The sequence below is a fragment of the Oryzias latipes genome, chromosome 8, assembly GCF_053564925.1.
Source record: "Oryzias latipes strain Hd-rR chromosome 8, Olatipes_Hd-rR_3.1".
In the NCBI taxonomy this organism is placed as follows: Eukaryota; Metazoa; Chordata; class Actinopteri; order Beloniformes; family Adrianichthyidae; genus Oryzias; species Oryzias latipes.
This window is the reverse complement of record NC_136244.1, coordinates 27,790,001-27,817,645: the sequence shown is the minus strand read 5'-3', so window position 1 is coordinate 27,817,645 and position 27,645 is coordinate 27,790,001. Positions and strand designations below refer to the sequence as shown.

General features: G+C 47.5%; 2 protein-coding genes and 2 long non-coding RNA genes across 5 annotated transcripts in view; 3 read left to right on the top strand and 1 right to left on the bottom strand.

The window, feature by feature from the left end:
- doc2a (double C2-like domains, alpha) overlaps positions 1-25,495 on the bottom strand; it is a 35,002-nt gene extending 9,507 nt beyond the window's left edge. Inside the window, exons 1-8 of the mRNA XM_023957215.2 lie at positions 25,243-25,495; positions 14,104-14,445; positions 12,752-12,831; positions 8,098-8,172; positions 7,881-7,990; positions 6,705-6,831; positions 6,555-6,614; positions 722-933 (exon numbers count right to left, since the gene is read on the bottom strand). Coding sequence (XP_023812983.1) covers positions 722-933; positions 6,555-6,614; positions 6,705-6,831; positions 7,881-7,990; positions 8,098-8,172; positions 12,752-12,831; positions 14,104-14,440 — 1,001 coding nt within the window. The 5' untranslated portion in view covers positions 14,441-14,445; positions 25,243-25,495. The remainder of the gene's footprint in view (positions 1-721; positions 934-6,554; positions 6,615-6,704; positions 6,832-7,880; positions 7,991-8,097; positions 8,173-12,751; positions 12,832-14,103; positions 14,446-25,242) is intronic.
- Positions 852-12,737, top strand: LOC144981334 (uncharacterized). The gene is made up of 3 exons (XR_013657880.1): positions 852-990; positions 3,537-3,611; positions 12,601-12,737. It is a non-coding gene; the product is annotated as an uncharacterized LOC144981334 (long non-coding RNA).
- LOC105354487 (uncharacterized) lies at positions 14,798-19,425 on the top strand. Of its 2 annotated transcripts, none has more exons than XR_013657879.1 (3): positions 14,798-19,003; positions 19,083-19,158; positions 19,295-19,424. It is a non-coding gene; the product is annotated as an uncharacterized LOC105354487 (long non-coding RNA). The 2 variants fall into 2 exon arrangements; XR_002873618.2 differs by having other exon boundaries at positions 18,794-19,003; positions 19,298-19,425.
- The window catches only part of nupr1b (nuclear protein 1b), a 17,620-nt gene continuing 15,239 nt past the window's right edge, over positions 25,265-27,645 (top strand). Inside the window, exon 1 of the mRNA XM_023957230.1 lies at positions 25,265-25,310. Coding sequence (XP_023812998.1) covers positions 25,280-25,310 — 31 coding nt within the window. The 5' untranslated portion in view covers positions 25,265-25,279. The remainder of the gene's footprint in view (positions 25,311-27,645) is intronic.

The following is a 27,645-nucleotide window of genomic DNA, read 5'->3' as shown; positions in this document are numbered from 1 at the left end:
CCGCTCAAAGCGAGCCCCCCCCCCCCTGAGAGCGAGCTCGAGTACAGAGACGCCCCAAATGTGAGAGAGCCGCTGAGCTGCAGCGGGAAAACCAAACCTGCAAGAAAGAAGCTTCATTTATCATCAGGAAGACAAAACGCTTTCAAAAGAAGCAAATCCAGATAAAATCTGTTTTTAGACCAGAAGAAGCACAAGCCGTCACTTTAAAGACACGATTTGATGAAGATGGTGCTTTTGGGGGTTTAGGTGTTCCTACTTTAACCCCTTTAGACAGAAAATCAAGATTAAAACTGCATTTCTGAGTTTTTCTTATTCAAATCTTAGTGAATCAGGAGCAAACGACATTATTGTGACGTAGAAAATACGCTGGGCGGGGCCACAAGCTTCATGCTCCGCCCCATTCTGATCATCCACCTGCAGACAAGACTGAAAACTGTTGTTTGCAGACAGAATTGTTGGCCAGTTTGGGTTTTATAGAAAAACCAACAGAATTTTTCTGTTTTAACCGGAAATATTCCGTCGGTTTTCCTCATGTTTGTTTTATTATTGTTGTCGTTTTGTGGAATAAACTGAATCTGTTCTACTTTGACATTTTTAAATTCAAAAGCATCAATCAAAGTTTTGGAGCAGACTCCTCCTCTCTGATTGGTCTGACCGTAGTCATGTGACCTTCACGGGTGTCGCGGCGTGAAACTGGACAAAACTCTGAACTCGGACTCACATCTTCACGTAGGGATCGGAGAATCCGTTCACGTCCATGGCTGCCAGATGGGCGCACCGCTTCACCGCCACACAGAGTCCGCCGTTACGCCGGCCATCGCCCCTCCCTCGCCCGTCACCGTCGGGATCCTCGGGACTGACCGGAGGTAGAAACTGCAGGGACAGGAGAAGGCGGCCCCTCTCCTCCAGGCTGTGCAGCTGTTCGTTCTCCCACTGCAGACCAGGATGAGGAGGGGGAGGAGTCACAACCAAAGACCGTCATCTGAACAGGTTAGTCTGGATCATCGGGGGGGGGAGTGTAACCCTGCAGGCTCCTCATTCTGCATGAGGCCAGCAGGAGCACCGCCTCCTTATTACCATTCAGTCCTCCTCCGCTGCACGACAAAGCTAAAGTTCTGTTTAAGCAGAGGAGGAAGTCCGACAGAGTTCTGCAGAACCAAGGGGGTTCTGGATGGGGAGGGGTCACAGAGGCTACTCAGCTTAGAGCAGGGGTGTCCAATTCCAGGCCTCAAGGGCCGGTGTCCTATATGTTTTCCAATCAACCTGCCGTTGAAGCTCCTTATTGGCTAAACACACCTGATCCAGGTGATCAACAGCAAATGAGGCAGGGTTTCTGGAAAACCAGCAGGTTGCCGGCCCTTGAGGGCTGGATTTGGACGCAGCTGGCTTAGAGGAAGAGGAGGAGCTCCAAAGAAAAGCAGATCAATGGTTTTCTGCAGCAGCCTGACCAATAAAAATGACTCCAGTGATTGATTAACAGGAGATGGTCGGGTCTGTAACAGAAAAAAAGGCGTGTCTGTTTGACAGAAATGAGACTGTCTGTGTTTGATTGACAGAAGAGGTGTGTCTGTGTTTGATTGACAGGACAGGTGTGTCTGTGTTTGATTGACAGAAGAGGTGTGTCTGTGTTTGATTGACAGGAGAGACGTGTCTGTGTTTGATTGACAGGATAGTTGTGTCTGTAATTGATTGACAGAAGAAACATGTCTGTGTTTGATTGACAGAAGAGGCATGTCTGTGTTTGTTTGACAGAAGGGGTGTGTTTGATTGACAGGAGAGGTGTGACTGTGGTTGATTGACAGGAGAGGTGTGTCTGTGTTTGATTGACAGAAGAGTTGTGTCTGTGTTTGATTGACAGAAGAAACATGTCTGTGTTTGATTGACAGAAGAGGCATGTCTGTGTTTGTTTGACAGAAGGGGTGTGTTTGATTGACAGGAGAGGTGTGACTGTGGTTGATTGACAGGAGAGGTGTGTCTGTGTTTGATTGACAGAAGAGTTGTGTCTGTGTTTGATTGACAGGAGAGACGTGTCTGTGTTTGATTGACAGGAGAGACGTGTCTGTGTTTGATTGACAGGACAGGTATGTCTGTGTTTGATTGACAGAAGAGACGTGTCTGTGTTTGATTGACAGGAGAGACGTGTCTGTGTTTGATTGACAGGACAGGTGTGTCTGTGTTTGATTGACAGGATAGGTGTGTCTGTGTTTGATTGACAGAAGAAATGTGTCTGTGTTTGATTGACAGAAGAGGTGTGTCTGTGTTTGATTGACAGAAGAGAGGTGTCTGTGTTTGTTTGACAGAGGGGGTGTGTTTGATTGACAGGAGAGGTGTGACTGTGTTTGATTGACAGAAGAGGTGTGTCTGTGTTTGATTGACAGAAGAGGTGTGTCTGTGTTTGATTGACAGAAGAGGCGTGTCTGTGTTTGATAAACAGGAGAGGTGTGTCTGTGTTTGATTGACGGAAGAGGCGTGTCTGTGTTTGATAAACAGGAGAGGTGTGTCTGTGTTTGATTGACAGAAGAGGTGTGTTTGTGTTTGATTGACAGGACAGGTGTGTCTGTGTTTGATTGGCAGGACAGGTGTGTCTGTGTTTGATTGACAGGACAGGTGTGTTTGTGTTTGACAGAAGAGGCGTGTCTGTGTTTGATTGACAGGATAGGTGTGTCTGTGTTTGATTGACAGAAGAAATGTGTCTGTGTTTGATTGACAGAAGAGGTGTGTCTGTGTTTGATTGACAGAAGAGGTGTGTCTGTGTTTGATTGACAGAAGAGGCGTGTCTGTGTTTGATAAACAGGAGAGGTGTGTCTGTGTTTGATTGACGGAAGAGGCGTGTCTGTGTTTGATAAACAGGAGAGGTGTGTCTGTGTTTGATTGACAGGATAGGTGTGTCTGTGTTTGACAGAATAGGCGTGTCTGTGTTTGATTGACAGAAGAGGCGTGTCTGTGTTTGATAAACAGGAGAGGTGTGACTGTGTTTGATTGACAGAAGAGGTGTGTCTGTGTTTGATTGACAGAAGAGGTGTGTCTGTGTTTGATTGACAGGACAGGTGTGTCTGTGTTTGATTGGCAGGACAGGTGTGTCTGTGTTTGATTGACAGGAGAGGTGTGTCTGTGTTTGATTGACAGAAGAGGTGTGTCTGTGTTTGATTGACAGGACAGGTGTGTCTGTGTTTGATTGGCAGGACAGGTGTGTCTGTGTTTGATTGACAGGACAGGTGTGTTTGTGTTTGACAGAAGAGGCGTGTCTGTGTTTGATTGACAGAAGAGGCATGTCTGTGTTTGATTGACAGGAGAGACGTGTCTGTGTTTGATTGACAGGAGAGACGTGTCTGTGTTTGATTGACAGGACAGGTGTGTCTGTGTTTGATTGACATAAGAGGCGTGTCTGTGTTTGATTGACATAAGAGGCGTGTCTGTGTTTGATTGACATAAGAGGTGTGTCTGTGTTTGACATAAGAGGTGTGTCTGTTGTTGGTCTTTGTTTGTGATATTTTTCTGTATTTTATGAAACCAGAGTCTTTTTTTCTTTGTTTTAGTTTGTTTTTGGGTCACATGACTGCAGCTTCCTCTGGTGACCTCGGCTCTGAAAACACATCTATGCACAGTTCTGTGTAAGTATTGTCGGTGTTTGAGCTCGGGTCAGATTTATTTTGCACTACCAATTAGTTTAATGAATGATTTTGTTTGGCTTGAAAATGATTAGAAATGAGGTGAGAACTAAACATATTCCTGAATGGAAGGAAGTTTCTGGTGAAAGCTGCTGGTTTCAGAGAAACTCTGATCCCTGCTAGTGTTGCTTTTGTGTTTTGGCGAGCAGAGAGTCATTAGGAAATGCTGCTGTTTGTGTTCCTCTTTGTTAGAACACCTGTTCAGGTCCGGGCGGCTAATGAGCTCAGACAGGCTTAGCGTGGTCTCTGCCTCCACTGATCCACATTCGTTTTCTTCCGAGGAGACGCAGCCGGCAGACTTCACGCTGTTCTCTCTCATTTTCTCCTCGGTCACAGGAAACCGGAGAAAAATCCCTCCAGCTTCTGAGCGCTGCAAACCAGCAGGGCTGGGCTTTCATTTCCAAACTTCACCAACATTTTAGGTCAGAAATCATATCAACACTTTCATTTCCTCTCGTTAGACAAATGAACAGCTGAGACGAACAGTTGGACCATTTCTGAAGAGCAGCTGATGAAGAACAACGACAGACTGTGAATCGTTTGGGTCACAACTGCAGATTTCTGCTCAAAAACAAACTTGTGCACTAAAAATGCTAAGAAGCAACATAAATGATCTGTAAACGTTAAAACAGTGAAGTAAATGAGACGTTTGCCGAGGATCTAAAGATGAGAGCTACTAATCCATGATTATCTGCTAAACTAGTAATTCTACATGAAAGTCTAACGACAAAGAGAAGAAATAAAGAAAACTACTGTCAAAAAACACAGAAAGGTTCAAATCTTCTTATCTTAACGCAGAGAAACAGAGAAATGCTGGATCAGCTAAAGACAGAGAAGACAGATTCTGTTGGAAGGAAGACTCTCAAAGAGAAGAACCCGCCTGAATCCATGTTGCTCTGGACTCTGGACCGGGATCCTGCTGAAGTGAACATCTACCTGCTCTCCAGGGGCCTCATTTCTAAAGGTTGCGTACGCACAAAAGAAGGCGTACGTCACTCTCTACGCAATAGTTGAGATTTATAAAAAGCAAACTTGACGGGAAAATGTGCGGTCCTTCACGCTCTGACCCAGGTGTACGCACAAAAACGGGTGAAATGAGAAACGGCGACGCCGTCGGCAGATGGAAGAAACACGTGAAAGTGAAAATGACAATACTGCCTCTCAGAAATAACATGAAGACTTCACAAAGCAAGTCTGACAATTAACAGCTACACCAACACCCGTTTGATCGATCAGCAGTGAAACAAACAAAAAAATCAAACAAAAATTACAATAGAAATACAAATGAACACTTATTTGCAAAAAGAAAAGTGAAATATGTTCTGCAATATTGGCATGTTGTGCAATTCATCCTCATAAATAATATAGTTAACAGAATGAAATAATGTACAAAACTGATATTCTCCTCAATGTGTCCGTCTGGAGGAGCAGATATAGGTGCAGATAGACAGACGGACATATTAATTGTCCACTGGGGAAATTTGTTTTCATAGTAAAACATTTCTTCATAAGCTACAGAATTATGGTATTCATGCATATGCCTTTAGTTTGTTTTATTTTTGGTAAAACAATGTATGGCGTATGTCTCAACCATTCAGAAAGCAACAAGAAATTACATTTGCTGATCAATTTCCCATTTCCACGTCGATTATTACCGACATCTGCAGCTTGTCAGATGTAATTAAATGGAGGGAAATAAAATGCCCCATCACAATGCGTAATGACGCACAATGGCTGATGTTGTGCTCTTAGAAGATGTGGCAAATGGAAGAATTCAGAGTGAACGCATCTTTAGACAGCAAGAAGACTTGCTGGCAAACAAGGACGAGTGGCTTATGAGCCGGTTCTGACTTCCTCCAGCCGTCCTGTTGGACCTCTGCGGGCTTTTGGGCCTGGCGTTACAGAAGAGCACTCGGAGGAACCACGCGTGTCACCCGGTGCATCTGGCGCTCTGCCTCGACTTTGATGTCCGATCATTTCTTTCATTTCTTCTTTATTTCGGCCACGGTCCGAGGTTGTGAGGCTACAGTATTTACGGTGTCTGCCACCGTTTGCCACTCACGTGCCTTTTTGGCATTAGTAACGCCCACACTGTTCCCTCCAAACAACATTATTCTCCTCTTTTCCACCTCGCCAACGATAACTTCTACTTCACATTGAGTGAAGTTACGTTTTTTTGATTTCCTCTCTGTGTTTGCCATGATTTCACAATCAATGAATATTGAATACCGTGCGTTTCACGGACTATATATGGGCAGCTATGGGCGTGTCATGAAGCCGCAAAAGCTGCGCTGCATTTAGAATTGGTTGTCATTTATTAAGGGAAAGATGCGTAGGATGTGCGTGCGCACGGTTTTATAACTCCGAATATTTCTGTGCGTACGCACGTCCTATGTTTCATCCGTACGCCACTTCTGACGCAAATCCTACGCAAAGTTTTAGAAATGAGGCCCCAGGTACGCCGGGGTGCTGAATCTTCACGCCACGCATCAATCAGTTCTCCGTCTGAGCCAATAGCCGGCGTGCTGACGTTCTTCTCAGCCAATCACGAGGAAATTCAAAGATGTTTGTCTATCTAGACACGTCGCCCTGTTCCCTCCTCTTCGGTCTTCGCTTCAGTGCGATTTGGCCTTAAACACCATCAGGGTCTCTGGACTCGCCTCACCCCAAACAAGCAAGTGTCTCCAGCCAAAGACTATTTCACAGGCAGAGTCCTGCTTCACTCTGAATCTTTCAGTCCCATTTCTCCGTGTTGGAACGTCTTCTGCAGACTCAGATCCGTGGCCGCAGACAGCGATCTCTGAACCTGCTGTCTGCAGCTCGCCACAGCAGAAACGGGTTTGACGCTTTGCAGCTTCTGCTTGATGTAAATCAAGTTTTCCTCACCTCTCTCAGGTAGCAGGAAATCCCTCGCAGGGCCTCCCCCACAGCTGATGGGGAGGGCAGCTTGAGGGGGAGACAAAGGTCGGTTTCAGTAAAACATCCAGGAAGTGAAAGACGAGGAGGTTTTCTGCAGATCCTCCACCCAAACGTTACCGGAGGCGGATGTTCCAGGCAGGTGTGGAAGTGTTTGGTCACGTTGGGCTTCAGACGCTTCAGAGGAACCCGAGACTCACCGATCAACTCGTTATGAGTCAGCTTGTCTTCATCGCACACGGTTAACCTGCAGGTGAGACGGAGAGGAAATGGAGAGGAAATACAGAGGAAACGGAGAGGAAGTACAGAGGAAACGGAGAGGAAACTGAGAGGAAACGGAGAGGAAATACAGAGGAAACGGAGAGGAAATACAGAGAAAACGGAGAGGAAGTACAGAGGAAACGGAGAGGAAACTGAGAGGAAACGGAGAGGAAATACAGAGGAAATACAGAGGAAACAGAGAGGAAATACAGAGGAAACGGAGAGGAAGTACAGAGGAAATGGAGAGGAAATACAGAGGAAACGGAGAGGAGATACAGAGGAAACGGAGAGGAAACGCACAGGAAATACAGAGGAAACGGAGAGGAAGTACAGAGGAAATGGAGAGGAAATACAGAGGAAACACACAGGAAATACAGATGAAACAGAGAGGAAATACAGAGGAAACGGAGAGGAAGTACAGAGGAAACGGAGAGGAAGTACAGAGGAAACGGAGAGGAAATACAGAGGAAATGGAGAAAAGAAAGAAATAGAAATAGAGGGAAATAGAGGAGTAACAAAGAGAATATGAAGGAAACACAGAGAAGAATTTTAGATGGAACAGGAAATGAACAAAGGAAAACAACACCACAGGAAGATTTAAGGATGAGTAGAATGAAACCTGATGCAAAGAAATACACGAAATAAATGAGAACAAGAAAACGTGTAAAGAAATCCAGGAAGCACAGAGGGGGAAGGGGGGGGGGGGTGTTTCTGCTTCCACCAAGAACAAATTTGTTGTTTTTCAGGAATCAGGATGTATTCCAGTGTCCTAAATTGAAGCCGTCTTCAAGATTTAAAGAGATTTAAATTCAGAATAAACAGAAAAAATCTGATTTAAAGTGCAGGAACATCAAGAGCTAAATGGAAAACCTTTCTCTATTTTGTTGCTGGGGAGGTTCTAAAGGTCATTCTGGGCTGAGTAACAGCTTTACTGTCATGTGGGGAACCGCCAGAGGAACCACAGCTCCAACCAGACGTCAGGAAACGTCCTGCTGCCACTCACTGCCACGTGCACGCCGCCACACATGCACACACCTGAGCGTTTTCCTGTGCATGTCCTCCTCTGTGATCCCGACGTAGATCAGCGTCTCGTTCCAAACCGGATTCAGGGAGTTCCGGATCGTCTTTGTCTTCAGCTTGTTGGCCTGACGACAAACAGAACAGAACATAAACACACTAAAGAACACACACAAAACAACACACACACCAAAGAACACACACACAAACCACCGACCTTCAGGTTGCATCTCACCTTTGAGGCTCCGGGCAGCAGGTGCAGTTTGACGTACGGGTCGGCCAAACCGTTAAAGTCCATCGGCTTCAGACCCTGGAACACAAAGTTCACTGAGACCTGCAGTGACCTGCTGTGACCTGCAGTGACCTGCTGTGACCTGCTGTGACCTGCGGTGACCTGCTGTGACCTGCAGTGACCTGCTGTGACCTGCAGTGACCTGCAGTGACCTGCAGTGACCTGCTGTGACCTGCAGTGACCTGCAGTGACCTGCGGTGACCTGCGGTGACCTGCAGTGACCTGCTGTGACCTGCGGTGACCTGCGGTGACCTGCGGTGACCTGCAGTGACCTGCTGTGACCTGCAGTGACCTGCTGTGACCTGCGGTGACCTGCTGTGACCTGCGGTGACCTGCTGTGACCTGCGGTGACCTGCAGTGACCTGCTGTGACCTGCGGTGACCTGCAGTGACCTGCAGTGACCTGCAGTGACCTGCTGTGACCTGCGGTGACCTGCAGTGACCTGCTGTGACCTGCGGTGACCTGCAGTGACCTGCTGTGACCTGCGGTGACCTGCAGTGACCTGCAGTGACCTGCAGTGACCTGCAGTGACCTGCTGTGCCCTGCGGTGACCTGCAGTGACCTGCTGTGACCTGCTGTGACCTGCAGTGACCTGCGGTGACCTGCGGTGACCTGCGGTGACCTGCAGTGACCTGCGGTGACCTGCGGTGACCTGCAGTGACCTGCGGTGACCTGCAGTGACCTGCAGTGACCTGCTGTGACCTGCAGTGACCTGCAGTGACCAGCTGTGACCTGCGGTGACCTGCAGTGACCTGCTGTGACCTGCGGTGACCTGCTGTGACCTGCGGTGACCTGCAGTGACCTGCGGTGACCTGCAGTGACCTGCGGTGACCTGCAGTGACCTGCAGTGACCTGCAGTGACCTGCTGTGCCCTGCAGTGACCTGCTGTGACCTGCAGTGACCTGCAGTGACCTGCTGTGACCTGCAGTGACCTGCGGTGACCTGCAGTGACCTGCGGTGACCTGCAGTGACCTGCGGTGACCTGCAGTGACCTGCTGTGACCTGCGGTGACCTGCAGTGACCTGCAGTGACCTGCTGTGACCTGCGGTGACCTGCAGTGACCAGCTGTGACCTGCGGTGACCTGCAGTGACCTGCTGTGACCTGCGGTGACCTGCTGTGACCTGCGGTGACCTGCAGTGACCTGCGGTGACCTGCAGTGACCTGCTGTGACCTGCGGTGACCTGCAGTGACCTGCAGTGACCTGCTGTGACCTGCGGTGACCTGCAGTGACCAGCTGTGACCTGCGGTGACCTGCAGTGACCTGCTGTGACCTGCGGTGACCTGCTGTGACCTGCGGTGACCTGCAGTGACCTGCGGTGACCTGCAGTGACCTGCGGTGACCTGCGGTGACCTGCGGTGACCTGCGGTGACCTGCTGTGCCCTGCGGTGACCTGCGGTGACCTGCGGTGACCTGCGGTGACCTGCGGTGACCTGCTGTGACCTGCAGTGACCTGCTGTGACCTGCAGTGACCTGCAGTGACCTGCTGTGACCTGCGGTGACCTGCGGTGACCTGCGGTGATCTGCAGTGACCTGCAGTGACCTGCAGTGACCTGCAGTGACCTGCAGTGACCTCGTCTGTCATTTATAATATTAAAGCTTCAAAATGGAACCAACAGGATTCAGTCTGAAACAAACATCAGGCTTTGAAAAATATGAATAAAGTTTAGAAGTTTTTATTAGCAATAATTTAACAAATTGAGATTCAGATTTTTAAAGACCCATTAAAGTCTTTGAACATCAGTTCCTTCAGTTTTTTTCAGACGCTGACATCCAAACGTTCTTCAGGTGAAGCTCCGTCACGCGTGTCACAGACACTTTTGTCGTCCCGGATGTTTTACCATCAGAATGAATGAGTTTAAATTCGGTGAATTCATGGCTGTTTTTTCTGAATTTGAGATTAATGGAAGAAACTGCCCCCCCCCCCCCCCCCCCCAGGTGTATCTTAGAGAAAAGCTCATCAGACTGGATCATGATGAGAAATTGAACTTTAATGTCTTTCAACAACTTTGACATTTAAACCTTCAGCAGCTGCAGACCCCCCCCCCCCCCCCCCCCCAGACACACACACACCACCTACAATTATTTTATTTCTGGTGAGGAGGGGGCCGTGACCTTCTGAGTGAAATCCAATCTTAATGTGACAGAAATGATGATCCAGTGGAACGAACGGCGACGAAGACTCTAAGATCTGACAGATGTTACCCTGATGGAGGGGGGGGGGGGGGGGGGGGGGGGTCAGTGTGGAAACGTCCAAGATGAACGTGAGGATCTGAGGACGTTTATCCGGACACGTTTCCCATAAACCATTGCAGCTGCAGCACAACAGCAGCTTCTCCGATATACAAGAGCTGTTCCCAAACTCAGCTGTTCTGCAGATGCTGATCCAGCCACGCCCTCTGTCTGTCTGTGCGGGAGGCCCCGCCCACAGGAGCGTCCACCCTAGTGCTCCATGCGGTCCAGATTAGTGCAGATGCTTCTGGTGACAGTTTTAGTCATGTGACTTGAAGAGGAGCAAAACATCAGAGTGCTTCAGCCTTTATCATGAGAACGTTTGGGGACAGGATAAAAACGTTCATAAATGATCAATGTTACAGGACCGCCGCTTTATTTGTCCATTTCTGAGTTGATGTTTCAGTGAACGGAGGCTTGGCTGTAGAACCGGCCCCCCAGTGGTCAGCCGCTGAACCACCCCGGCTTTGGTTTGTGTGCTTCAAACCGGAAGTCAAGGGTTTAAAACGCGATGAGCTGCCTGTCAGACGTCCAGCCGGCGGCGGCGCCTGGACTGAAAGCTCCCCGTGGACACAGAGGCTGTGCAGCAGCGAGGGGAGCTGTCAGGGAGGGGGGGCACTCATTGACATTAAAGTGGTCCTCAAATAGAAGAACGACTCCTGAAGACAGGAGTCCAGATCCTCTCCCTCCCTGAGACGGTGGAGCAGCGTCCTCCTCAGTGAGACGCACGTCTGCAGGAATGCTAATGAGAACCTTCAGCGGCGGCGACACGGGTCACGTGGAGCGGAACCAACCCAGACCCGCCTCACAGCTGAAGATCACATGACATCTTCTTCATCAGACGGTTTGATCACAGACCCTCCTCATCAGCAACTGAGATGAATCTTTCTGGACTGAACAAATCTCCCTTTTCTTTGTCCCGCCCACTTTCTGCACATTGTAGAGGTGGGCGGAGCAAACTCCCGTCAACCTCCCCGTCTCATTTCAGGATTTCAGGATTCATTTTGGTTGTTGGAGCTTATCTGTTTGGTGGGTAAATGTCTGCGGTTAGGTTCGGAGCAGGCTAATTCCTGGGGGCAGACCCTGTGAACCCTGGAGGTGTTTTTGCTTTGTGCCCACCTGCTCCTCCTGCTGCTCCTGCTCCTCCTGCTGGCTCTGCAGCCTCAGGCGCCGCTTATCTCACCTCTAACATTAAACTCTCACTCTGGAGTCAGAGAGAGGCCGTGCACACGCACGTGCACACGCACACACAGCTCACCTTTGTAAGCATTTCTCTGCAGACCCCCCCCCCCCTGAAAGCCTGCTCCTCAGGAGAACCATCAGTGTCTGTGAGGATCATAAATCTGAATATTTTCTTGTTGACGTTATGAAATGAAAGACGGATGAGATTCTTTTATCATCACTATCATTTTCATTATCATTTATTATCAGAGTCACTTTCTGGTTTCTATTTTTGGACAGTTTAGAAAAACTCATTTATGAAAATAAAAGCTGTGATTGAATTAAACCTGAAAAGAACCGGACAATCCAGCAGAGGAAGAAACCAAAAAACACGATGAAGTTCATGACTTTCCACAGATAAACCGGATTACGTTCTCATTCCACGGATGAATTTCCTGCTTTAGAGGAACCGACGGTTCTGCCTTTGTCTTCAGTTATTGTTTCTGTGATGAGTCTGTCTCTTTTCTGGGATAATATTAAGATTAACCTCCCCCCGCCTGTTCGGATGAGACGTTATCACCATCAAGAACGTCTCGTTTGGACACAATCCCCTTCATCAGTGATGCAGCCACATGTTGTCCCTGACGCACAGAGATCCCTCCAGTTTTTCTGAATCTTTAATGATGTTTCTCTTATTTTACGTTCTCCAGTGTTTCCCTCTTAAAGGTTCTTGAACTTCCACTCCTTCACAGACTGAAGATCTGACCTTTTAGGCTCCGCCTCCAACAGGCATAACCAGCTAACCAGACGGATGTTAAAATAACTCATTTCTGCTCTTGTCAAACTTTCCTGAGAGCAGAAAAATGTCACTTTTAAACATCTGGGTGGTTTAAGTTCTGCTGGGAACAAAATATTTGGTCATTTGAGCTTAAAGTTTTGTTTGTTTTGTTTGGTTTATATTTCCAAATATCCAGCTTTCTCAGTGTTTTGGAACGATTCATTTGAGAAACGTTCTGGATGAAATGAAAATCTTCTGTTCTTTTTCTGTCTGTAGAAAACCTTTCATCCCTTCAACAGTTCAGATCAAATCCTAGACTGAGGCGTTTTTTTTCGCCGAAGACTAAAATCTCTGTGGAATCTGTGAAACTGGTGTCAGCCTCCTCATCCTCACTCGCCTACATGACAACCAGCGGCTGCAGCCTCACCTTGGCCTTCAGAACGGTGCAGTGGAGCTCGCTGGAGATCTGCTCGTACCTCAGCTCGAACTCCAGCGTTCCCAGAGCAGCTGTGGAGGAGAACCGGCTCGAGTCGTTAGAGAGCGCCGGGAAAAAGACGGAGACCAGGAGAAACATGCAGGAGAGCAGATGAAGCGGGAGGTGATGGAGCAACGCCGTTCACACTGACCCAATACAACATACACACCTGAAGGCACCAAAACTCCTGAGGAGCCAACACACCAGGAGTTCTTTAAATCCAACAACCCTGCGCTTGCTCAAGTCTAGGTCTCAAATGCGGAAGGTTCTGGGACTCATCTGCAGACTCCAAAAAGAACAAAAACCCTGAAGCAGACCTGGAAGCGCCTGGAAAGGTCCTGCATGTTTAACAGCTACTCTTTAGGGGGCGCTATTGCCTCCAAGCTTGAGATACACAATCAAAGTTCTCTAAGAGGGAATCCCACTACAACCTTAATGTGTCATGTGACCACATCTCATCTCCCTCCATCCTTGATGCTACGTAAAACTCTGATAATATAGTGGAGATTTGACATTAACTGGGTTTCTGGGCTGCACCGTGGTGTAGTGGTTAGCACTCTCATTTGACAGTGAGAAGGTTCAAACGTTTGACTGATCTTCCATAAACTCCAACCTGAACCTAGAAGAACTTTCACCATCTTTGAATTTCTGCAGAAGTCTGCTGGCTGTTGCTTCATTGACCTGCAGATGTTTTAGGGAATCAAAAATGGCATCATGTAAAACAAATATATAAAAGTTCAAATCTGAAGATTAAAATATAATTAATGTTAGAATGCAAATAAAGCCATTTATGTTTGAATTATTTTGTTGTTTTTTAAATAAACATTTGAAGGTTAAAAAATTATAAACAAAAGGAAAACATTTTCCTTCTATTCTCCCATTTAGCTGAAAAAATCTTTGCTGTTGAGCTTCAAACAAGAGGAGAAATCTGGGCCGGGTCAGAAATGGTTCTGCCCGCTGTTACAGTAGCCAGACTGGATCCAGATGTTGTCAGTCTAACGTGGTCTCAGTTTCGCTTGTGGTGGTTTTACTGGTCCAGTATCATGCTGGACCGTACTCGACCCGCATCATATCTGAGCTCTAAACCTAAAACCTAACCAGAAAACCACATCAATGCAAATCAACCTGAAGGTCCTCAAATAGTTGGTGTGGATCACAGTCACAGTCCTGATGATGTCACAAATACGAGAACACAAACACACACTAACACACAAATGGAAGCACACACACACAGTAACACAAACACCCACAGACACACACCAACAAACACAGACACACAGACACATGCCGACAGCGAGGCTCACTGCAGTCGTCACTGTCATCGCTGTTGATTTCCACAGACGTGTCCATGCTGCTGTTCTGGGACAAAGAGCCACCGCCCCACCCGCGGTGCGCCCGCAGAGGAGACAGCAGGTGAGCTCCGCCCATCGCTGATGCCACTGGCGGGCTGAGGGCCACGGGGGAAGTGTTGGGGGGAGGAGACAGGGAGGGGTTTGGGGAAAGGGGTGTGGGGGAGGTGGGGGACAGGCGGGGGAAGTAGGCGGAGATCTGTCGGATGGGTCTGATGGGGCCGGGGCAGACGTCAATGGCCATGTGTTCTTGGATGGAGATGCTGAGCTTCTTTCCTCTCTGCACCGTCATAGAGTCTGGAAACACAGAGAGAATCCGGAACGTCCTCAAGATTCTGCTAGAAATTAAAGGTTCTGCTAGCAGTTCAAGGTCCTGCTAACAGTTCAAGGTCCTGCTAACAGTTCAAGGTTCTGCTAACAGTTCAAGGTTCTGCTAACAGTTCAAGGTTCTGCTAACAGTTCAAGGTCCTGCTAACAGTTCAAGGTCCTGCTAACAGTTCAAGGTTCTGCTAACAGTTCAAGGTTCTGCTAACAGTTCAAGGTCCTGCTAACAGTTCAAGGTTCTGCTAGCAGTTCAAGGTCCTGCTAACAGTTCAAGGTCCTGCTAACAGTTCAAGGTTCTGCTAACAGTTCAAGGTTCTGCTAACAGTTCAAGGTTCTGCTAACAGTTCAAGGTCCTGCTAACAGTTCAAGGTTCTGCTAACAGTTCAAGGTCCTGCTAACAGTTCAAGGTCCTGCTAACAGTTCAAGGTCCTGCTAACACTGTAGCATTGCCACATAAACATAGGATTGTCATTTTACTGTTGAGACAATGGACAGTAAATGCACTCCAAATTAGCCACAAATATTAATGGTCCAGTATTTCATTTTTGTCACCGTATGAGCACCTTATAAAAGTTTGATTTTATGTATTTGTGTTTAGACTATGTTTATCTTTCAATAATAGTCTATTTGTGAACTACAAATATGGCGGCCAAAAGACTTCCTGCCGGTGACTTCCGGTCTCTCAGGTGTGTGGTTGATTACAGCTAATGACAGCACAAATAGGGGGGGAGGCGGAGCCAAGCGAAGGAGGAAGGAGAGGAACGTCTGAGTGACGCTATCACTGCCGCTTCAGGGATGGATTAAAAAACAATGGAGGTTTCTCTGGATAACGGTTGAAGGATGTACCGGAACTTTCTGCCACTCTTTGAAAGGTCTTCCCTTTTCTTGGAAAGTATTACGATACCCGAATCAACTAATCTGGTAAGAAGTCGTTGTCCATCTGAACGCGGACGGAGCGTCACAAGCCAAACAAATCTTTGAGACTGCTTTGTCCTGAGAGACTAAAGACGTCAAAGAAACTTTAAAGAACGGAGTGTAAATAATAGAAAGACTGGAGGTATTTGGGTGCTGGTTCCTACTAAGGGTGATGTGTATATTTAAAAGTGAGGTTGTGTTGTGTTGGAGTTGTTTGGTATCAATGGAGAAAAAGAAACAAACACATACAGTAAGGAAAGTAGAACCCTGATTAAGGTTTGTAAATACTCTCATTTAATGCTGAGTGTTACAACAGTTCAAGGTCCTGCTAGCACCACAAGTCCTCACTGATCCAGGAGTTTTGGTTACGGCCCACATCCCAATCGTTACCCAATCACAAACTCCCTGTCCAGTCTGTCACGACCTTCAGACCTCAGACTTTTTGAGGATTTGTTAATCTTCAGGACTCAGTGTCCTACTTTACCAAAAGCCCCCTTAAAAGGAGAAGTTTTGTTTGTCAGACCACTGCAGAAATCTCATCTTCTCTGCAGTTTAGACGTTCCATCTTCTTCTTGTCAACAAATCAAAGAAAACCACAAAACCAGCTTTTATGTTTAGGATTCCTTGGGTGAGCATTTTCTTCCTTTTTTTGCTTGTTTCATGGAGGATATGAACAACTGCTGTGTAATTACACACTTTTACTGAAGGACTTTGGCTCCAGACCAAGGATGCATTTCCCAGCTGCATCAGAAACCTGCCCTGTCATTACATCACAGTGGCTTTGGACGGCGGTTGAATCCGCCTCCTGAACACAACAGGAAGGATGAGGGTGACTTTGATCAAAGGCTCACTCCTGAAACACAGAAACTGAGGGGATCTGGATGGGAAATGTCATGTGAAGACGTCTGATCTCCTGCAGCGACAGTCTGACTGCAGCCGTCACTGTCACAGAGGCTGATCTCCACTGACGTCTGCATGCTGCTGGTCAGAACCAAAGACACGTCCAATCCAGCCAACGTGGGCCAGCAGAGCCAAACACAACGTGAGGGGCCAAGAACCAGGAGGGACAAACAAAACCACATCCAAAAACTAGACTTTCACCTCAGGATCTTTGACGCAGATCTGGCTTTTTCCTCCTGGAGGGAATCGATGGGAAGTAGATTTCTGAACTAAAATGTCCCACTTTAAAGAAAATATAAACTCAAGTAAGACAATCTGACAAAAGCGAGAAATACGCCCAATCCAGAAACAAGTACCAAGTCAGGACCAAAGAGGGTCGAAGGCTCGCAGATACAATTTCAGAGCCTGTTCTACAGCCAGAACCAGAACTTTACAACTCAATGAAAGGACCAGTGACCCCACTCAAAGACCAGGATCCAGCAGCAAAGACAAAGTCAAGTACAGACCACCAAGTCCTGAGACAACATCAAGTCCTCCAACAGTTTCATGAAGTCAAACTTTGACCCATCTGATCTGTTCTGGAATGAGGAGGTCCTTTCAGAGGCAACCATTTAACACAAATTTAGTCAAATCAAAAACACCTAAACAAGTGAGGAGCAACAAGATCCAGATCCAACAGGTACCAATCCAGGATCAAAAAATGCTTCGAACCAACAGCCCCAAAGGAAATCTCAGTCAAACCAAATATTGGGTCAGAACCAAGAAGCTCCTTAGCCAAATCCAAAAACTATCAATGCACGACCATGATGTCTCAGTGTGACAGAGACGGAGGTGGACCACAGAACAGACTGACTAAAGAACAGCAAGAACCATGAAGAACAGAAGACAGACGGTAAATCCTTCATCCTCCGAGTATCTTCACCTGTCGGACCGCTTGGATGAGTGAAGAAACATTTCAGAAATGACGATTTTAAATTCAGACTCCACTTCAAGACAACGTCACCTGGAAAAATGAGAACCTTCACCGACATATTGCTTCACATTTTGGGGTGGAAACTCTGAAAACGATGCAGGAATATGAGAAAATGAATATTCAAGTCTTCATTAGACTCAACAGAACCCAACGTGTTCTTGTAGAGTTTTTCTGATGAATGACATAGATAAAGAAAATTAAGATTAAAACCGCAGAAACCGACTGTTTCTTCATTCAAATAGTTGTTAAAAGAGATCGTATTTGTGACATAAACTACAATCATAGGGCCAAAGTCTCCAGGCTCCGCCCCTTTCTGATCCTCCACCTGCAGACATATGGATCCATGAACGTCTTTGTCTTCCTGGTCTGAGCTGGAATCTGGATCAGAACTGGACGGATGGACGGATCTGATACTGCTGCTGTTTTTGTTGTACCAATAATGTTAGATTGGGGGTGTGAGGGGCTGTAAGCTAGAGGTAGGACGTGTAAATAAAGGGATGATAGGAAATTAGTGCAGGTTACTCTGTACCACAGCTTAGAGGTGAATTTCTAATGAGTTCATTAGACAGGTTTTTAGGATGTCGGCTAAAAACATCATGACTGTAATTAAACGAGCACTGGAACCGCTTTGAAAACAGATCAAAATATGATCGGAGTGGAACTTTAATGTTTTCTACACAACACATTTGCATATGAAAAGTTTAAAAGAATAAAAAATGTTCGTGACCAAACGTCCCAGTCCGCCAGCACCTCCGTGTCCTTCGATCTGGACCAGAACTAATCCGAATGAGCCGGGTCCAAGATTGTGCCTGAAGACCCGAGTCTCCATCCAGCAGCTCTGACGGATGGAGACTCCGGCTTGTTAGCAGTGATTGATGGTTCTGGTCCTCCGGCGGCAGAACAGCCTCACCACAGGTGACCCCCCCCCCCCCCCCCACACACACACACACACATCCGCACACACAGTCTGACTCCACACCTTCAGTTCCTCTCAGCTAAATGTCTCATTACAAGAAAACGCTCTGACTCTGAAACAAACTCCTTCCACAGAAGATCTGACACAATTTAGGCCCAAATGAGTCTCAGCAGACGTCTGCAGGACGCAGACAGCAGGTACCTAATAAGGAGGATGACTGTTTGTTTGTGCCAGAAACACTGAGGCGGGGGGCGGGGGGGGGGGGGGGGGGTCGCAGATGAAGAAAGCAGAAGGAAAAAAATCCCAGTGATGATGAGGAGGACAGGAAACAGACATGAATGAAGGGATGGATCCATTCTGACGGATTCATTCACGGATTGGTTGGTTGAATGGTTAATCAATATCAATCAATTGATCGATTGATTGATATTGATTGATCTTTACATGGCTGGTCTCACCACAGTTTTCTACATCTTTCTGTATTTTGAGCTACAAACTAGTAAAAAAAAGGGAAAGAAATTTCTGATTACATCCAAATTATGTGTCAGATAAAATATTCTGTTAAAAACCAAAATGTAGCATTTTCCAGAGCAGCAGCATTCAGGCCTCCTGCTGCACCTCCTGCTGCACCTCCTGCTGCTTTCTCAACATTTAGCCCCTATCGCTCATCTAGGAGCCGTAAAACAGTCGGATGGAGAAACGGTCTCCAGTGGGTGGGTGGAGGTGGCACCAGAGGGAGCGGACTGCTGGATCTGCTGAGCCTTGATGAGTCAGAACCAACCGGATCTCTGCTGAAGGACTTTGTTCTTATCTGGATTCTGGAGGAGGTCCGTGTTTGAACATGGTCCATCGCTGTCATCTATTCACCTTTGCACATTCATTTCATCTCTCCTGCTTTTGTTGCAGGCTGGTTTGTGAGAGGTGGGGGCTCGTCCGGGACAGGGACTGGGAGCTGATTAAAGGTTCTCAATGACTCCTTCAGGTTAGATCAGATTAAATGGATCTCTATGATGAAGACTTTATGCTGGAAACATTTCTATTCGTCTTTGTTCTCTGCTTGAAAAGCTCGTTTCGTTCTGGTGATTTTGAAGAAAACGTCCTCAGAAAAGTCTCATTAGCAGGAAACCTGAGGAAGTGGACTCTGTTCCAACACTCACTGCAGCAGCCTTTGGTGTGAAGATCTGATGAGGGACAAACTCCTGCAGAGGACGTTTAACGAGGCTGAAGCCCCCGTCAGTGCTGAATCAGAGACGGGGAGGAAGTCCGGACTCGCCTCCTCCTTCTGTGCTCCGCTGACTGCAGGAGCAGGTGGAGTTTAGCTGAAAGGAGGAGGAGAACCGCTGACCCGTCGGTCCTCACAGAGGCTCCTGTCAGCTGAAGCAGTTCTGGTGGGAGGAGCTGAGAAAAGGTCAGAATGTGAAGCTGAGATTATCTCTATTCTCAGAGCAGCAGAGCGCCCCCTGCAGTCCCTCTGAGACTGCGTTTCCTTCTGGCACGAGAACGTTCTTCAGGAGGTTCCTGCCGGTTCTTTTGGTTTTCACTCTTGGAGACCAGATTCTTCATGAAGCTCCTTCAGGTCAGATTGAGATCCTTGGATCAGTGACGTCATTCTGAAGGATTAAAGCTCCATTTAGACCTCATGCTGGTCTTTTACCTCTTTTGAAAACGTTACAGTGACTTTTTTACTCAGAAGGTTTTACATTTAAAACATTTCAACATTCTTCAAGCTAACTCAGTTCAGTCTGAAGCTCTCCTGGATCTGTTCTTCAGCGGCTTCAGTGTGTCAGAAATAAGACGGCAGTTTTCTTTACCCGTCTTTGCTTTTTCATTTTGCTGCAGCGTTTCTACAAAGCTTTGCTCGGTGCGGCGAGAAGCACGGCTGCCTCAGAACAAGAAGGTTCTGGTTCAAATCCAGAGTGACCCCCCCTTCAGCCCCGTGAACCTGCAGAGGACCGTGAGGGAACCGGAGACGCGTGGCGGTTTGCTGGGTTTCTACAGGAAATGGAATGTTTAGATGAAATATGGATTCAGGACGATGATGGGAATGCTGCACTCTGATGTCATGCAGGCTTTCAAAGTAAGAGCGTGGAGGTAAACTCAGCGTCCGTCTTTAGTTTCTGCAGTAAAAACTCTGACGCTCAGCATCCTCTTTCCTCTCTGGGTCATTCTGCTGAATATTATGTTCAGATGAAATAATTATGAGTCTCACCTGTCACATGACTCACACCTGTGAGGCCCGCCGCCTTTCTGTCACGGCCGTCACAATCATGCTAATTCAGGAAGCGGCGTTTATCAGCCCAAACATTCTCCCACATGAAAGGGAAATCTGGAGCGGCGTGCTGCCGTGGGATTACGGCGAGGCTCTGCGGCGCAGCGTTAAGCCCAGACGAATATGCTAATGGAAGCTGCCGCCCCTCTGCACGTCCTGCTCCTCACGCGTGTTCTCCTGCACACGGAGGTGAGCCTCTGGCCAGACGGCTGTCACTCTGCTGATGGCTGACTGACAGGTGTGAGAGGAGCTCTGATGACCGACCAGCACCCCACACCCCCAGAGTGGGACCGTGACCCCCTCCGTCAGCCGTGGAGCCGTGTTTGGAGGTCACTGAGGATGATGCACGGGATGAAGGCTGCGTTCACAAACATCTGTGAAACCAGGAGAATCTCTGACATCATGACAGTCCATCCATGTTTGGACCAGAACCAGCTTCTGGTGCAAAAACTGCACGTTTCCCAGAGGACACCTGTGCAGGTGAGGTCTGTGATGATGCGTCTGAGAAGGTCCCTTTACCTCCCGGTGGCGCTCTTCATCCACGCTCCTGGTCTCAGCGGGTTCTAAGCTCAGTGACTTCAGTTCAAATTCTTTTTGTTTATGCCGTTACCACGGCAACAGTTTTGTAGGGAAGGTGGTTCTCCTCCTCCTTTGGTTCTCCTCCTCCCTTTGGTTCTCCTCCTCCCTTGGTTCTCCTCCTCCCTTGGTTCTCCTCCTCCTTTGGTTCTCCTCCTCCCTTTGGTTCTCCTCCTCCCTTGGTTCTCCTCCTCCCTTTGGTTCTCCTCCTCCCTTTGGTTCTCCTCCTCCCTTTGGTTCTCCTCCTCCCTCACTGAAATGAACAGAAGTTCATCTGCAGGAGAACAGAGACCTTTGTTCTCAGGAGGACCAGAGATCTCCTGATTGGTCCAAACCAGAGTCCAGGTGAGCGTTCACACCTGCAGAACCAGGAGGACCATCAGAGGAGACGGTTCTGGATCAGACCAGAACTCAAACTACTAGATTTGGCTGAAGACTGTGGTTCTAGAGAGGTAAACATTATTTAAACCCTCCCAGATCTAACATCCACCTGTGGGGGGGTCACCTGATGGTCTGCCGAGCCCCCACCCCCGCCTGCCTCATCACAGGCTCAGAAGCATCTCCATGAAGCAGCTCACATGGCTCCTTCTGCAGAGGAGCTTGTCCTCCAGGATCCTCCTCAGCACCTCCTTAGTGTGGTTCCGTCTCCGTCATCAGACCACAGCAGGCGGCGTTCATGGGTTCAGCTTTTGTTGCCATGCAGACGTGATATCGATCGGATTCTCTGAAACAAGAGTCCAGATTTACCCCGATAGGGGCTTTATTAAGGCGGAGCCTCCACAGATGGCATCTCAGCCGCGGATCGAAACAAACGCCAACCGCCATGGAAACATGCCGCTTTCCTGAGGCATTTCCCACAATCCTCAGAGTTAAACGGCGAGGAGCCGACTTTCATTTTCCAGTTCAGTGTCAGTGTCCTCTGATCTCCAGACAAAACGGCGTTCTCCGGATAAACCGCTCTTTCAACAAATTCTGGATTCTGGAGGGAGAAAATGACATTTGACTTTCTGGTTCAGAAAAATGTTTTCTTTTGATTAAAAACTTGAAAGTTCGTCTCTGATGATTCCCAGTTTTTGACGTGCGTGCGGCATTATTCTGATGGAAGAGAAGGCGTCATGAGAAATCCTTTCTGGTTCCAAATCGCCTTTTTCTAAACAGAACGACAGAACAAACGTGTGAACCAGAACCCGCTGTTGACTAAAATGACACCAAAGGAACTTTAAGAAGATGAAAAACGCTTTGAATGACATCAGAATTCAGGCTGCTTTGCAGCAGCAACAGCAGAAAGACAGAAGCTTTTCACACGTCATCCTGCAAACACTTCAGGTTACAGTTAACCACCAAAGTGGTTCCCGAGCGCCGCTGTGTCTGCAGCTCACCGCTCCTCCAGGGGAGGGGTCAAATGTGGAGAACACGCAGGTATGTGCGTGACGTAACGGGACGTTACTTTAGGATAAATGACATCCAGCCTTAGAACACGTGCGTGGAAGGCAGCAACGTGCATCTTCTGCTGCACCTGAACTGATGTGCACGCTGGGCGGGGCGGACCAGGCGCCGTTGTGACATCACAACAGCTCATTCATTCAAACCGAGCGTCTTCAGGACAGTTTGATTGACAGCCATTTAAAAGGAGAATGAAATGTGTCACTTTTCACCGTTTCATTATCACTAAAGAGAAACTTTGGAGAATAGAGACCGTCAGTCGAAGAAAAAAAAGAAAATGTCCCCCCCCAAAAACCTCAGTAAAAAAACAACTTAACCCTTGTTCTATCCTATGGGGTCCAGATGACCCCCCCCCCCCTTCCATTGAGGTTTTCCCCCTACCATGACAAAGGTGGATAAAGGTGGAAAGATTTCATGTAATCCATGGACACCAGTGAAGATCACAAATCATTGAAGAAAAAAGGTTCAGAGCACTGTCTAGTGGGTCTAGATGACCCAACTCCCAATGGTAAAGTGCCTACGATAGCACAGGGGATACTGAAGTTTTTATTTTACTCTTTCAGGGGAAGAAGACCCGTCAGAATCAGTTCATTGATTAGTTTGTTTTTAACTTTTGCTTGGTGTTTGGGTCAAACTGACCCATTTTCCATTAAAGAAACCTGATAGAAAAATGCTGATTGGAAACTCTGACAGATTTTCGGTGAATCAGTCATATTTGTTTATGATTTGCAAATCTAAAAGGATTGTTTTCCTCTCTGGGTCAGTCGAACCCAAAGTCCTCACTGGGCGGTTCTGGTGTGAGAAAAGAGAAACGTCTAAAAATGTTCAATTCTGTCTTTATAGAACATTTAAGTTTGATTCTCACTTTTCTGCAGATCTTCTGTCTGTCTTTGCCTTAAAGCTGATGATAGTTTTCTAATCACATTGATTAGTGCGGCGTTTTGGCGTCATGTGATCAAACGCCGTTCAGGAGCAGAAACCAGAGAATGTGCCCAGAATACAGAATCCAATGAGCTATAAAAGAAAAACCATGAAAACCAGAAGCCGGCAGACGCTTGAAATGACATTCAGATGCGTCGCTCAGAACAAGTGTTGGTATGCTAACAAAGTTAGCCACAAGCTAGCCGCCTGCTAGCCAGCAGCAGCATCTTAACCAACGTTTATTAAAATGCAGCAAACAACCACCAAACCCTGTAAATGTACCAAGTCGCTTTCTTTGCACTCGCATAACTCCGCCCACAAAGCATCAACAAGAACTCACTACAGCTAGCAGTGATGTCGGCCATTTTGTAAGTAACCTGCTTTAAGCTCCTCCCTTTAAAACTTATAGGCTGTGTCCAAAGTCCCGCCCTAACCCCTTACTGCTAAAACACTTCATACTCGACTATCTAGTGCCCTGGATTTCAAAAGCAAGTCAGACACCGCGTCACGACATTTATTTTATTTTAAACGGCAGAAATGACTTCATGGATTTCTCAACGTTAAAATCGAGGATTATTTATGATCCACTGTAAACGTTGATGGTTTATTTAAAAAATACATTGAAATACTGATTTTTTTGGTAAAGATTGTTTAGACGAAATGCATTGTGGTCTATATTCACGGATCTAGTGAGCATCAATGGTTTTTCGCAGAGACTTCTGGGAAATTTCTAGGCTCTGGATTTTGGAATTGTAGATTCAGACAAACTAGAAAATGGAAAACGCGCTGTAGAGAGAGAAGGGAAGGAATTCAGACACAACCAACGTGACTTCACAACAAAACCCAACAACCAAACCGCCAAAATCAAACCAAATCAAAAACATGCTTATCTGTTGTTTCTGGCTCCAGATCTATAGAGACTAGAGCTGCTAACTAATTCAGTTAACACAAGTTGGAGCAAACTAATTCCTTTTTTTTTTAACTGCTAAAGACTTTTGTGGACTTTTTATTTTGGAGACTCCCATTCGGTTGACATGGTAACAGTAAGAAATGGGCGGAGTCTCAACTTTAGAAGAGGAAATGGTTTCAGTCCTGAAATGTTTGCTCTTTTGGTGACTTTTTCCATTTAGTGACTCTTTATGAACGTAAAGACATTTAAGAAAAGACTTTTTTTACACTGCAGCTTTGTTTTCAGATCAGGGTGGGGCTCTTTGTCTTCTTAAGTCATTAAACACGACTTTTGATGAACCATCAGCAGATTTAGGATAGAAACAGAAAACACAGAATCAAAAATGTATTTTTCTGTAATCATGGCTGCAATTTTTTTTAACCTGGTTAATAAAATAAATGTAACAATTCTTTGTGAGGATTTTTTAGAACCAAAAGCTGAACGTTCACAGCTTCGTCTGTAAACATGATGATGTAAACGACACTAAAAGCTGCATCTGTGACGATTGTTTCACAGCAAATGAACTCAAATACTTGACATCATTTAGCATTAATGCCCTTTTTTAGATCTGATGGTGGAGAAGTTTGAAGGAGATGCCGGAACATCCTCAGAAAAACCTCCTTTTCCTCTGTTGATTGGCGACAAACATCCAGTACAATAAAAATATGAATAACTGAGTCGATATTTAAATAAATAATGTTAAAAAAAGACGCTCTTTTCTGAAAAACGGCAAAACATGAAGACGTCTGTCCCCGAGAGCAGACTCTATGCGTCTCTGCAGACATCTGAACATACTTTCCAGCTGTCACAGGAACATCTGCACCGCGGCGGGGGGGGGGGCAGAGCAGCCAAAGCCTGGGGGGGGCAGATCCAGAGCCGCAGCAGAAAGAGCAAAAGTGGCTTCTTACCTCCGTTTGTGTCGAGAGGAGATTCCTGCACAAGTGGATGTCAGCGGACGAAGACTCCGCACTAACAGGTGGGGAGACGGGCAGCAGTGGCGAGGAGGAGGAGGAGGAGGGGGGAGGAGGAGGAGGAGGAGGAGGAGGAGGAGGGAGATCTCCCTCTGACAGATCTGGACCGTAACTCCTTCTCTCCTCTTTCTGCGTTTTCCTCTTAGAGTTTAATCTCCGTCTTCAGAGCTTGACTTTCTCCTGAAGCTCTTCCTTTAATCACTCATGGATTAGATTACCCCCCCCCCCCCTGCAGATTGCATGTGTGTGTGTGTGTGGGGGGGGGGGGGGGGGTACAATAATGTGCCAACAGCAGCATCTGTCTCTGCGCTCCTCTCTGTATAATTTGTGCCTAATGACACCAAATGATACACGCCGGCGTCCACACAGGAAGGCTGGAGGGGAGGGGGGGGCCTTTGGCCTCTGCCCCCCCCCCCCCAGAGGTGTCCCTGGGGTGAAAGAACCTCTAGTTAAAAACAGCTCCTCCTCTCTGCTGCTCTTCCTCCCACACTCTCTCCATCCATGAGGCGAGCTGACGAGGCGGAAGCCTCAGATCCGTCTCCTCCTCCTCTTCCTCCTCCTCTTCCTCCTCCTCTTCCTCTTATCTCAAGAGGGACAGAAGACAAAATTGGCCTCAAACCTGCCCTGACGCCCAGAATTTACAATTTCCTTTTTTTGTTTACTGAAAATCCTCCAACTGCCTGAGAAAAGCAGCAGAAGAGGAGGTGTCAGGAAGGCTGCTGCGGAGGAGGAGCAGGAGCAGCAGGAGCAGCAGGAGCAGCAGGAGCAGCAGGAGGAGCAGGAGCAGCAGCAGCAGCAGGAGCAGCAGGAGCAGCAGGAGCAGCAGGAGCAGCAGGAGCAGCAGGAGCAGCAGGAGCAGCAGGAGCAGCAGGAGCAGCAGGAGGAGTCTCTCCTGATGTGTTTCTGTGCTCCTGAACCTGTAGCTGCAGCTAGAATCGCCTCCTTTCCACCAGCACAAGTGGTGTGGCGGTGGGAGGAGCTTACTGAAGCCAACCAATCAGAGTTGAGTTCTCACAGACATCTGTTTTGGACCAGACCCTCTGGACCGGCCTCTTCAGGCTGTGGTAGAACCGTGTTCACTGACCCGGTTCCTTTGGGTTCTCCTCCTTCTGCTTCACTTCACTAAAACCAATTATTCACAGATTCACATCAAAGTTCTGACATTTGAACTCGTTCATTAGAACTGTTCTGCAGTTCTGCAGAGAGACCCGTTCAAACTGCTGGTTCTGGAGACACCAGTACAACATCTGTTCATACACAGGAACTGAGGGGCTCCTGGGGGCTCCTGGGGGCTCCTGGGGGCTCCTGGAGCCCAGATTCTTCAGTGAAATGAGGTGAACTGTCAGAGCAGAACCTTCCCTCCTGGGTTCTCCTTCTCCCTTTGCTCCTGAGTGAAACTCTCATCTCCTCCTGAGCTCCAGTTCAACAGCAGAAGAGTCGTGTGGGGGATGGATAAGGAGACGCGCATGGGAGGTGCAGAAACGGCAGGCTGAAAAAAGCCCATCCCCGCAGGCGGACGCACGCCAACGTGTTGAAATCCCTGACATGTTTGCTGCAGGAGCCTCCTCGTGGATGCTGAGGAGGAGGAGGAGGAGGAGGAGGAGGAGGAGGAGGAGATGAGGAGCTAAAAATGGGCTCGTTGCCTGGATCAACAAGCCGTCATGAAGAATGAGGATTAACATCCTGCTTCACAGAGCGCCGCCGGGACAGGAAGTTCCTCCAACGCCTCTGGAGAACGCTCTACTCGTTCCAGACGTTTGGAGACATCTGGAAGTCTTTGGGGTTCTGGAGGTCGGGTTTCAGAACAAGCATTTATCAGAACCAACAGCTGATGATACACAAATACTGAAGAACCAGTGATGAGTTAAAACCGTGAAGGTCTTGAACTCAGGTTCCCTTTGAAATCTGGATCCAGAATCTTTGCTTCAGTCCAGAGACGTTTGGTCCAACCAGAGACGAGCAGAACATCAGGTTCTACAGAGGTTATGTGCTGCAGGCAGCTCTGATTCTGGTCTGATCCAGGTCTGGTTCTGCTCTGTCCAGAACCGTTTCATCTGATGCTCCTCTGGTTTGGATCAAACAGAACTCTGGTACAGTTTACTTCAGAAAGAGAGGAGGAGAACCTCGACTGCCGTCAAAACGTTGGTTTCTGCTCGGGTTCTGTGAGCTGACCGGCATGTTCAGGTGGTCAGAGCAGGTTCTGCTGCGTGTTCTTGGGTTCTGAAGTTCCTCTTTGTTTCTCGTCTTCGTCAGAATGCGGAGCGCGTTAGAACCAATCAGAGGTCTTTAATTATTGATGGTCTTTGCTGCTGCAGCCTGACTGAAGATGAGCTGGAAAAG